Below are 13184 nucleotides of genomic sequence, written 5' to 3' on the forward strand. Positions count from 1 at the left end.
ATGCTTATGGCACATACCTTCAGCTTTCTCCTGGAATGTTTGTTGAGCCTTCGTCAGTTACCGTAGGACATGTGGAGACCTCTGAAGTTGGGTAACGAAGTCTCCGCTTTACACTTCCCTACAACCCGTAATATGATTACCACAGCCAGATATTAACACTATAAACACTACTCTATGATTTTCAAGTAGTTTGGGATCCATACTCCAAAAAAAAAAGCAACACTGTGAAAGCAATGAAAATTGTGAGCGCGTCTGGCCGCCGCACTTGCACTAGTTCGCTCTTGGTACTCTGTCATTTATTATTCATAAAACCCCTCACACCTTATATTTCTATTACTATATAACACTTATATATATCTACAGTCTCTATCCATAAGTTTCCTTCAGTAGTATTAGTTTATTGTCACTGTAGGGATTCAATTTCTTTCAGTAAAATACGTAGCATTCACTTTCTTGTCCTGTATACTAGCATTGAGAGTGAATGTCACTTTCATCTTCACTCTCATAACTCATTGTATTCAGACATGCTAGAGTGAAACTTTCACTTTAATTACTCCTAGGGTATATACTCGTATTCTTATAATACTACTCATTTACATTTCTATTTACGTTCTCTATTTTATTTACGTTATTTACATTTCTATTTTATTTACACTGTGTTATGCACTGTCACTTGAAGTAACTTATAAAACTATTTTCCATTGTTCACGTATATTTACATTCATTACTTTCACTTGCTGTTTACACATTATTTACAATTCCACTTGCACTGTTTTACTCAATAGAAAGATCGTAGTCACTCTTTTATCAATTGTCAGCCCTTTACCTCTTTCCACACGAGGTTTAGTAGGGGGTAAAGGTCACAGGGCCCTTTGCATGGGGGTGAAAAAGGCCCTGAAGTCAGCAAGAGGAACAGGCGTACCTCCTCTTCGGAAGATGAGAGAGAACTGATAAGGGAGGGCCGGCCCGGGTAGAGGCCTACTTAGGGGATATTCAGTACTGCCAACGTAGCTCTTGAAACAGCTATGTATTTCACTGAAATGATTGGCAGGAAATCTAGACAATACATTATAAATTAGGTAGTTCCAGGTGAATGTAAATATCACTTAGGCTTCTCCCTTCCCTCCTTATATGAATATTTATTACGAAAATAGATTATATGGCATATTTCAAGGGGAAAAAAACAGCGAAAATTAGCGAACGAGTGCACGTGAGGTGTTGTCAGGTGATAATTATCCAATTTCAGGTGTATGGCACTCTCACTTACCTTATTTCTTTCTTGTATATATTATTTGGTATAAGAATAGGGCATAGGGCTTATTTCAGTGGATGAAAGCAGTGAAAAATTCCAGGGAAGATTTACTTAGCGTAGCACGGCCGGGCAGGCGAGAGGATAGGGTAATGGAGGGGGGGTAGGGAGGGGAGTCAAGAACGGGGAGAAATGGCTAAATTGTCAACAATGGATGGGAGTACAGATGAGATTAGGAGTGCTGACTAGTGTTGGACATTGGCAGTACTGATAGATGATACAAGCCCCCACTTGGAAGCCCGGGTGAATTCAAAATAACACAGAATCACAAAAGCGACGCCCCGCGGTATGATCCCTTGCTCCCAAGCGTCACGAAAGTGACGCCCTGCGGTTAAGGGGTTAACAGTGCACCACAGTATGGTGGGTACAATATACAGTAGCTCTATGTTTTACTGTAAAATACAGTGCTGTACTGCATGTCTTTCATTTATTGCATTAATGCAATTTTTTCAGCTTGAATACATTAATCTTCAAGGAAGCATAGGACTTTCTTTTAAATATTTACAAAACTTTTATCTAACATTTACTTGATTCAGTGACTTGTAAAGGTGTACAGGAGTGCATTTTTGAGTATGAAGAAGATCTATCAACTAACAAGGAAAATACATAGGCAGTATAATCTATCTATCTATTGCCAGACGCCGCAATCCCGTACAGGGTGGCCACAAACAAATTGCCTCCACGTCGCCCTGTCCCCTGCCATTCCGCTGCCCCGCTCCCAGCTTACACCTCCCTCTCTCGTATACCTCTCCACACCATCCTTCCATCTCATCCTCAGCCTCCCCCTCCCTCTCCCCCTCTCCACCTCACTCACATACACTCTGCTCGTCAGTCTTTTGCCCTCTATCTTCTCCACGTGGCCAAACCACCTCAGTGTGTTCCTCCTAACGCTTCCTATCACATCCACACCACAATGCTCCTTTATATCCTCATATGTCAGCCTTTCTCTCCATGTGACCCCACAGGCTCCTCTTAAATAACTCATTTCCACTGCTCTAACTCTTGACTTGTGTCCGTCCATACGTTAGAGTTGGTATCACAATACTGTCATGTAGTAACTTTTTCACTTCTATGCTCACTTCCCTTTTTCTTATCACTGCTTTCAAGGAACTGGCAACCTTTCTTCCTTGTTGTACCCTTTCAAGCACTTCACCTTCTAAACTTCCATCCTTACTCATCACACTCCCCATGTACTCACATTTTCCATTTCCTCACCATCCAACCTCACTGTACATTCACTGACTTCACCTCTCTCAAAGACCATCACTTTACTCTTCTCTACATTCACCTTTAGATTCCTTTTCTTTCACATTCTCCCGAACTCATCCACCAAGCCTTGCAGCTCCCCTTTGTCTTCACTTAACAACAAAGTTTAATCTGCAAGCAACAGTACAGGGAGTTTCCAAACACTTCCCTCTCTCACTAGGGTGACTCCAGCATCCACTGCCCTACCTTGTATCTCTTTTATCACCCCATCCATGTACAGATTGAACAACCGTGGAGACATGACACATCCCTGTTTCAGACCAACCCTCAAAGAGAAAAATTCACTCAGTTCACCATCCACACCCACTGCAGCCTGAGCACCATCATACATACTCTTCACAGCATTCAACAACTTCCCATCTACTCCATATATTCATAATACTTTCCACAATCCTTGTCTGTCCACCCTGTCATATGCTTTCTCCAAATCCATGAAAGCCGCATACAACTTCTTTCCCTTTTCTAGAAACTTTTCCACTAAAGATCTAAGAATGAATATCTGATCTACACAACCTCTTCCCTTCCTAAAACTTCCCTGTTCTCCTCCAACTAATTCCTCTGTTATTTTCCTAACTCTGTCAGTAAGTATCCTGCCATACACATTTCCTATTACACTAAGAAGACAAATGCCTCTATGATTACCACACACTTCTTTTTCCCCTTTTCCTTTGTACAAGGGAATAATTATACCTGACTTCCAATCCTCCAGGCCTCTACCTTCCTCCCAGGCCAATCTGCACATCTTTCACATCCATTCTACTACTATCTCTTCTCCATGCTTAAGCATTTCACCACACACTCCATCAATTCCTGAGGCTTTCCTCATTTTGACTTTCTTCATTGCTTCCACAACTTCTGTCTTATTGATTTCTTCCTGTCTTCTCACTTCCCTCCTTCTCCCAGCCATTCCCCAGTCACTTATACTCGCATTACTTCCATTCTTTATGTTCAACAATTCCTTAGAGTGTTCTCTCCATTTGCTCATTTTTTCTCCCTTCTCCACCAGTAATCTAGCATTTTTATCATTCACTCCCCAACTAACTTCTTTGGCACCCTGTCTAACTCTCTTTACCTCTTTCCAGAACATTTTCTTACATTCCCTCCACTTTACAGTCAAAATCCTTCCAAATTCCTCATCCACTCTCTTCTTACTCTCTCACTAATCTTTTCACATCTTGTCTTTTATTTATTTATTTTATTTATTTTTTTTTTATCAAAGACCTTCCTGGGACTCTGTGCAATGGAAAAGGGGAAAAAGAAGTATGTGGTAATCATAGGGGCATTTCTCTTCTTAGTGTAATAGGAAAAGTATATGGTAGGATACTTATTGACAGAGTCAGGGAAATAACAGAGGAGTTAGTTGGAGAAGAACAAGGAGGTTTTAGGAAGGGAAGAGGTTGTGTAAATCAGATATTCACTCTTAGATCCCACTTCCAAGGGTTTTTGGTTTTCCCCATCTAACACTGTGACTATACACTTCTGTAGGATGAGAGGGGTACACCCAGACCCTGATCTCCAGCTCTGTGGCAGGAGACTCTATTGTGTGGAAGAGACGAAATTCTTGGGCCTGACGTTTGACTGTCGTTTGACTTGGGTTTCACACTTGGCAAGTCTTAAAGCATCATGTATGAAGGCTGTCAATCTCTTGAGGGTTCTGTCCCATACCTCTTGGGGTGCTGATCGGAGGATGCTCTTGCATTTGTTTCAGGTTTTTGTAGCCTCCAAGCTGTCATATGGCTTCGAGATCTACTCCTCTGCCACAGAGGCCAGACTAAAAACTCTAGATGCTGTCTGTCATGCTGGTCTTTGCCTTGCAACTGGGGCTTTTTGGTCATCTCCAATTCCCAGCTTGTTGGTGGAAGCTGGTGTGCCTCCCTTAGATCTACTGCATCAGTCTGTTGCAGCACGGTGCTGGCTCCGAATTCGTCGCCTTCCAGACTCACTTGTCTGTGAGTGTGTGATGCAGCAGTCTTATTTTTTTGTATTATAGCAGACACCCTCGCATGCCTCGTCCGTTTGGCTATAGGGTTCGGGACATCATGGAGGAGTTTGGTTTGTCGGCAGTACCTGTCAGTCCTGTTCGGATCCTGAGGGTTGTTCCATGGATCTTACCCAAGATAACTTTCTGCAGGTTTTTTGCAGGCTCAATGGATTCTGCTGCTCCTCAGTGTCTTTTACAGTTATTTTTAGAACATTCTTCTAGTCATGGTGGGTCTGTGCCTGTGTATACCAGGCATGGGCATGGTTATGATTATGAATAAAAAAATCATAATCCAGGGCTCTGAATACGTAATCATATATCAAATCATAATAAAAAATTAGGCAACCAGCATAATCATAATCAAATCATAATCAAAAATTATGCTGCAGCATTAATCATCATCAAATCATAATCATATTTTTCTTGACAATAATCAGTTATTAAAATGTGATTATTGTGATTATTTCTTTGTATTTTCCATGGAGAAGTTTTCTTTCAAGTAAATTAGCCAGTTACATATATGTTCCAGGTCCAAGTATGTTTTAAAAGCTTAGCAGTGCACCACCTCACATGTTTGTACTTGTTTATCTCCGATGATATATCAGTCAGATACACACAAAGCAGTCACAAGATGTTTCGCTCCCTTCTGAAGATTGATCCAATCAAGCTTGATCAGTTAGATTGTCCAGTAAAGCTAACCAAATATGAACTTAATCTCATCAAGGAAATAACAGACATCTTGACACCATTTGAAGTAGCAATTCTAGAGTGTCAGGGAGAGAATGTTGTAACTTCAAGCAAAGTAATTCCATGTGTTCGTGGACTGAAGCTGAGCTCGAACAACTATCGCAGACATACAAGTCAAAAATGATTACTACTCTCAAAAGCTCAATCGAGCGAAGGTTGAAGATCTATGAAGATATGGAGATGTTTCAGCTGGCATCACTCCTAGATCCAGGCTTTAAGGTGGACTGGTGCTCACCAGAAGAAGTCAAGGTCATGAAATCTCTACTGAGGTCTAAAGTACATGAAATTACACCGAATGAAGAGAAGGGTTCCCTTCAGGAAAATAAGGACGCCCCACCAAAGAAGAAGTGCAAGCTGTTCAGATTTATAATACCATCAGCATCAATGAGCTGTTTCCTATCTACATCAACTTCAGCTCCATCACAAGTAGAATCCTACCTGAGTCAGCCAACAATAGATGATGACAGATCCCCTTTTCTTCTGGCAACAGAACCAGTCAGCATTACCTGAGCTAACGATATTGGCTCTCCAATATCTGTGTATTCCAGCATCATCAGCTCCAGTTGAGAGACTTTTCTCTATTGCTGGGAAGTCTTTCTGCCTGAACAATGGAGAATGACAGATGTTTGCTTTGAGGAGTTGATGTTTATCAAATGCAGCCAACATGTAATTGAGAAGTAATGTAGCTTACATCAAATCTAGCCTACAAGAAATCAAGTGTATAATCATACTTTTTAGTTCTATATTTATCTTGCATGGAGCAATTCTTTGTTTTCATTTTTGCTGTGCCCAACAAATTAATAAATGGAAGACTTGAGGGACCATGACTTGAAATGAATTTATAGAAGTAATGTATTATAGCAAAAACCAATAAAATCCCGTACACAAAATGTATGTTTTTAATACCATTAGTTAGTGATTTAAACGGTTATTACTGTACTCAAATATGGAATAGTGCACCAAATAGATGTAATTTGCTAACTATTTTGGGATTGTCCTTAATCATTGCTAATTGTTATTTTTCTGTAAATAATCACAGTGAAATGTGATTATAATCATAATCTAATCATAATCATGCACAAATTGAAAAAAATCTAATCTTAATCAAAAATACAAAAACTAAAGTAATCATAATCAAATCATAATAAAAAAAAAAACGAAAAACAAGTAATCATAATTTAATCACAATCAAAAAATATTCCAGATGATAATCAAAATCAAATCATAATCATTTTTTTATAATCATGCCCACGTCTGGTGTATACTGATGGCTCTAAATCCGCCTCTGGTGTTGGTTTTGGAGTGGTATTTCCCAATTTTAGCTGTGGAGGTAGTCTTCCTTTGGTTGCCTCAGTTTTTACTGCAGAGTTATCAGCTATCGTTTTAGCCCTGAAGTTGGTGTTTGTTCACCATGGCAATCATTTTACTGTTTTTAGCGACTCTCAAGGGACGCTTTTGGCCCTGGACTCTTTTAACTCATCCCATCCTATAGTTTTAGCTATTTTGGAGTGGCTGTTCCTCATTCGTCGTCGGGGGAAGAGAGTGGATTTCTGCTGGGTTCCCGTGCATGTTGGTGTCATAGGTAATGAAAGGGTAGATACATTTGCTAAGGCTGCAGCTATGCAACCTGTACGTGCTCCTTACCCTCTACCTGCTACTGATTTATGCGCTTCAGTATTGTCTGCTGTTCGTGCTTGTTGGGAGTTATGGTGGGATAGCATTCCTGTCAGAAAGCTAAAGGAAGTCACCAAGTTCATCTCTCAGACAGTTTGTTTTATAATGCCTTGTAAGTTAGAAACTGTTCTGGCTTGCCTTCGCATTGGATATACCAAGCTCACACATGAGTTCCTCATGTGTGGAAGTGTGCAGCCATTCTGTGATGACTGTTTGGTTCCCCTTACTGTCAGGCATTTGCTGGTTGAGTGTCCCAGTTTTGGCGACTTACGTCGGAGGCTGCTATTGAGGCACCGAGGGGAGGGTGGTGTTTACTATCTCTCTTCGATGCTTGGGGGAGAGCCTGGTACCCTTGGGGATGATGTGTTTTTATTTCTGGAGGAGGCTGGCCTGCTTCACCTTTTATGATTCCACTATTTTTACTCTGATGTCTAGGTTTTAATACGGAGTTTTACTTTTTAATATTATTATATTGCTACTGCTTATATTTTTGCTTATACGGCACCATATGTCCATGTTGTTGCGGTTCCATGCGATCAGTCACTCTTAGATCTTTAGTGGAAGAGTTTTTAGAGAAGGGAAAGAAGTAGTATGCAGCTTTCATGGATTTGGAGAAAGCATATGACAGGGTGGATGGACAAGGATTGTGGAAAGTGTTAAGAATATATGGAGCAGATGAGTTGTTGTTGAATGCCGTGAAGAGCATGTATGAGGGTGCTAAGGCTGTAGTGCGTGTGGATAGTGAACTGAGTGAATTTTTCTATTTGAAGGTTGGATTGAAACAGGGATGTGTCATGTCTCCATGGTTGTTCAATCTGTTTATGGATAGGGTTATAAAAGAGATACGAGGTAGTGCAGTGGATGTTGGAGCAGCCCTAAAGAGAGAGGGCATGGTTTGGAAACTCCCTGTACTGTTGTTTGCAGATAATACGGTGTTGTTAAGTGAAGACGAAGGGGAGCTGCAAGACTTGGTGGATGAGTTTGGGAGAGTATGTAAGAAACGGAATCTAAAGGTGAATGTAGGTAAGAGTAAAGTTATGGTCTTTGAGAGAGGTGAAGTCTGCGAATGTACAGTGAGGTTGGATGAGGAGCAAATGGAAAATGTGAATGCATTTAAGTACTTGGGTAGTGTGATGAGTAAGGATGGAAGTTTAGAAGGTGAAGTGCTTGAAAGGGTACAACAAGGATGAAAGGTTGCCAGTTCCTTGAAAGCAGTGATAAGAAACAGGGAAGTGAGCATGGAAGTGAAAAAGTTACTACATGACAGAATTGTGATACCAACTCTAACGTATGGAAGTGAAACTTGGACCTTGTTGAAGGGACAGAAGTCAAGAGTGAGAGCAGTGGAAATGAGTTATTTGAGAGGAGCGTGTGGAGTCAGATGGAGAGACAGATTGACAAATGAGGAAGTGAAGGATCATAATGGTGTGGATGTGGATGTAATAGGAAGCATTAGGAGAAACACACAGAGGTGGTTTGGCCATGTTGAAGGGATGGAGAGTGACAGACTAGTGAGGAGAGTGTGAGTGAGGTGGAGGGGGGGAGACAGGGGGGGAGGCCAGGGATGAAATGGAGGTATGGAGTGGAGAGGTATATGAGAGAGGGGGGTGTGAGCTGGGAGCAGGGCAGTGAAATGGTGGGGGACAGGGCGACATGATGATGATTTGTTTGTGGCCACCCCATACGGGATTAAGGCGTCTGGCAATAGATGGATATATAGAAATAAAAGAAAAGATGAAAGAAAATTGCAGATTACCCAGTATACTGTGCTGTATTATGTACAGTTATACTGTATAATATACTGAATAATGCTTTTTAACCCCTAACCACCAGCTGACGTGTATAACTGTCGCGATTTTGGATGAGGAGCAATGCCGGTTGACGTGTATAACCGCAAGCATCTTCCTGCCACCTTTTGAACTTTAATTTATCCTTACTCATTGACGGGACCACCTGGAGACATGGGGATACTTTCATTTGAAAGAGGAAGAGTTGTTGATTCTTATGTATCTTTAATTTTTTCTCTAGCTTTTATAGTTTGGCAGATATTAGGGTTTGAAGTGAGGGTATTTATTTCTGTCATGGATATCCCCTGTAGGGAGGAGGGTGCAACATCAGAAAACCCCCAGCATGTAGGGATTAATCTAGAAGTCTTTACCGGAGGTTGCTTTTCTGTGTTCAGATAGTTAGACAGTACAATATAGATTTTTGTTGGGGCTATACCTCCCTAGAGGGGCTAGGAGGGGGTACCGTGTCATCATTGAAAATCTGCAATATCTGACATGGCTTTGGCAGAATTATGACAGATATATCAGAATATTTCAATACAGTCATTACAACCCACTATGAAGCATGAATATTTAAGGTCACCAGTTTTGCATATATGTTCAGTACAGTCTGTGCTGTTGATATATGATCAGTCATTATCCAATTAGTTTTCCATGAACATAACCCAATCATTTGGCAAGGTTAACCTATAGTTATCTTGACTGAGAGCATCACCCCTCCCCCTATAAAGGTTTTCACCACTCTCCTCAGGCAACTGTATGCCATGGTATTCATAACAGCATTTGCTAATGTCACTCATACACTCTCAGATGCTTTTAACATTTGGGATATAGCTTCAGACATCCATCCTCTTGTCAGTTGCCTTTGCTACAGTCCTAAGGGCGGTCAATAGCCAGAGGTCGAGCAGTGGCTTAAGTGTCCCAATGTTATCTTTACAGTCATCACATGACTCCAATGTTCTTTCCATACATTCTTCATGTCATACTGCTGGCTACTGCCCTGCCATCATGATTCTTTGCAAACTGTTAATAACAAAATCCCTTTTTCCTCCCTTCATCTGCTAAGCTGTTCCAAAAACTTCATTTATTCCATGGATACTAGAGGTTATTGAACCTGTACCACAACACTGTAATGTGCACCTAACTTCTAACTCTACATTTAAGTGCAAATGCACTGCTTTTCCCCACCTCTTTTCCATTCCTTAAAAAGTCCTCTTTTCTTCCATATCACTGCATTAACCTCCTCATTCCACCACCCAGGCACATTTTACTGTGGTGGACCTTTTTTCCAGCCATACACAGGTGAAATCAGTGGCTGTCAAAACATCTGCTTACCGAGCATCATGCTGCTTATTGACATCCCCAGTCATAGTACCTTGCTACCCCCATGTGCATCTCTGCATGGAAAGCTTCTCTTACTTCCTGGTTCTTTAGCTTCCACTCTCTTCTGGGCATGTATGAAAGCTTTCTATCTATAGCCAGACGCCACAATCACATAACAGATCGTCGTTAGATTTTGATTTAATTGTTTTACAGGAATGGGCACTAACCCTCCACCATCCCACTTACTGACATGTAAGGAACACTAATGGGTTGGTTATATGGTTACCACCGAACGGTGTAAATGGTTTCCTGTCATACAGGAAACTGTTAGGCTTGTCACTCAGTGTAAAGCTACCTGAAAAGGAAAGAAGAGTAATAAAAAGTGGCAGAAAAGATGAGAGAACTAAGAAGAGAGGATAGCAGACAAAAAAAAAAATGATAAAAGTGAAGGAAGAAGTAGGCAACACTGCATCAAGTGAGGGGATGATGGTTGCCATTTCATGTGTTCAGCCACCCACCCTCTCCTCCCAAGTACAGTAGACCTTTGTCTGTTCATATTTTCTCTGCAATGTATCTCATAATCTGTGCAGCTATACACACTTCTCCCCAGTACAGTAGACTTCCACTTGAATGGGATCACCATGCCCAGATCCTCCTTGCATGGGAGGGAGGCGGGGGGGAGGTCCAGAAAAACCATCCCACTTGTGGGATGATGCTCAGGAGAAGGGTCCCTGGTGGTTGAAACTGTCCACATGATTAGGTTTCTCCTTATTTATTCCCATAAGTGTCATTTAATATCACTGTGTTATGTCTGCTTTATCACTGTACATTAGTATGTGCCCTTAGGTAGCATATCTATAGTCGAGGTCATAAAGAGTTTTTAGCGGACAAACTGGGGTATATAATGATGAGCTTTTTCTGTTTATGGACATCCACAGACTGTTATGTTGTCGGTGTGCTTTGTGTCTTTTTGATTGAAATATTACAAACCACCAGGTTTTTGTTTTCCCAGACTCAAATTCTGACCCCTTCTAAATATATATGTGCTATGTGATGATGTTACAAAATGATCTCGATAAAACAGTTGACTCGCACCTGAAGAAGGTGTGTGATGAGGTTTGAATCCATGAATGAGATGGGAAGAATGCCATCTTTGTCCTGAAGGAAGAGGTTAGCATCCATATCATTGACAAGAGTCTCTGCTGTACGGAGGTGACCAGCTTTGAGTGCAGTGTGCAGGGCTGTGGTGCCGTGGAGGTCCTTGGTGACAGTGGTGCGGCAGCCTTCCCTCCAAATCCACCATGCTGTAATGGTGGCACCACGTTCACATGCTCGCATAACCAGCTGCTGCAGGTCTGCCTGGGCTGAAGGGCACTGGAATCTTGCTCGCCAGGGTGTCTCACCACGTAGCTCAACCAGCAAGGCTTGTATGGCCTTCCTTGTCATAACATCCCGCTCATCCTCACTGATCTCTATGCTACTGGTCTCCATCATCAGCTTGTGTTCCATTGCCTGGAAAGTAAGAGTATCAGTGCTTAAGTTATCACAAGGAATGAGATATGAGCAAGTAATCACCACCATCAGCCTGGGACAGTTCACTTCAGAACAGAGGTCTCTCATCATTCATTATTCTGACCTATTAACTATTGTTTAAGTTAATGCCATCCAATTCCACCATATTTGGTACAAGAGAGGGATGCCCTCACGTAAAGGCACGAGTATTGCTGAGCTACTCATTTGCCTGGCAATTGAGACATCTCTCAACTCCTTTCCTATCCACCAAAATGTGGATAATGGACTACAAATAAAAGACAACAGCAGCCAACATTGCATGACTACTTTCATCACAACTTACAATTACTACTACTACTACTACTACCACCACCATTACTACCACTACCGCTGCATTTTTTCTCTACAACTTTTATTTTTAAGCTTTTTTTTTTTTTAATCCCGTTAACTGCGCATGGCGTTTTTTTGGAGATGTCCATGGTGCGAAGACATAGGGGTAAAAATGAAATTTCCCGAAGGCCAATTTTTAAATTAGGAATTGAGAGAACACTTGCCAAAGTATACAGTAACAAAATATTAGCTCAATATTTACATTGGTAAAGCCATGGGTGAACATCGAAGTGTCTGATTCCCTATTGGAATGTATGGTTTTCGTTTCCTTTTTCGGTTTCAGTTTTGGCTTTAGTTTTGAAGGCTCAAACATGCTTGCATGGGTCGGCCTTGGTCACCTTGGCACTATATTCAAAATTCACCTGCGCAGCCAGAGTTGTATTGAGCAGTCGCACTCGGAACAGCCCAGGCTGTATAGAGCAGTTAACGAGTTAAGCAAGATTTTAGTGTACTAGTTCCAGTATTTTAAATTATACAATAAACTCTCAGTTATCCTCCTTCACAATATCCAGCCCAACACAGTATCCGGCACAGCTGTCGGCTCAATTAAAGCAATATCTGGCAATTTTTATTCAATATCGGGCACTGAAACTGGACGTAACTGGAATGCAATATCCAGCATTGAGGGGTCTCAACCAGCTCATAAGAGGTAGCTAACTGGCGCCAGGGAAAATACCAAAACTCGGGAGCCAATGAAAACGCCCGCTATGCACCAGCCAAGCAGACTCTATTATAGGTGTGGCTTGTCCGGTGCCAAGAATACCCCCGCATTCTCATTCTTGCCCGTGTCTGTGTGCTTGTGCTTTTCGGACAATGCAGTCAGAAAACCCTGATGCTTTGAATAACTGTGACATCCTATGTTTAAGCTGGCTTGCTTTGTTGTATTGCAAAGCTAATGGCTTGTCAGTGCTCATGTCCTAGTGCTCAGTTGTAATTGTTAAACTACCCCTGTACAGTGTTATGTACTGTATTGTTTGAAACTCATGCTGAATAAAATGAGAGTACATATGTATATGAGTCACCATGTACAGAACTACTTTAGGTAACTTTGGTAAAGTCACAGGATCTTTGATCTACATGACTTGTGACTGTTCAGTGCAAACTGTTATGTGCCAACGGCCATTTTAAAAAAAAATATATAAAATATATATAGGTAGGTAGATATACTATATATATATATGAATATAATATATGT

General features: G+C 41.3%; 1 protein-coding gene across 1 annotated transcript in view; it reads right to left on the reverse strand.

Moving 5' to 3' along the window:
• Nucleotides 1–11146: 11146 nt before the first annotated feature.
• Nucleotides 11147–13184, reverse strand: part of LOC145411652 (uncharacterized) — a 159723-nt gene continuing 157685 nt past the window's right edge. Inside the window, exon 13 of the mRNA XM_080281658.1 lies at nucleotides 11147–11599. Within this exon, the coding sequence (XP_080137784.1) occupies nucleotides 11147–11599 (453 nt within the window). The remainder of the gene's footprint in view (nucleotides 11600–13184) is intronic.

The sequence above is a fragment of the Coenobita brevimanus genome, chromosome 90, assembly GCF_032717465.1.
Source record: "Coenobita brevimanus isolate Jiangsu-jjx chromosome 90, ASM3271746v2, whole genome shotgun sequence".
Taxonomy (NCBI): Eukaryota; Metazoa; Arthropoda; class Malacostraca; order Decapoda; family Coenobitidae; genus Coenobita; species Coenobita brevimanus.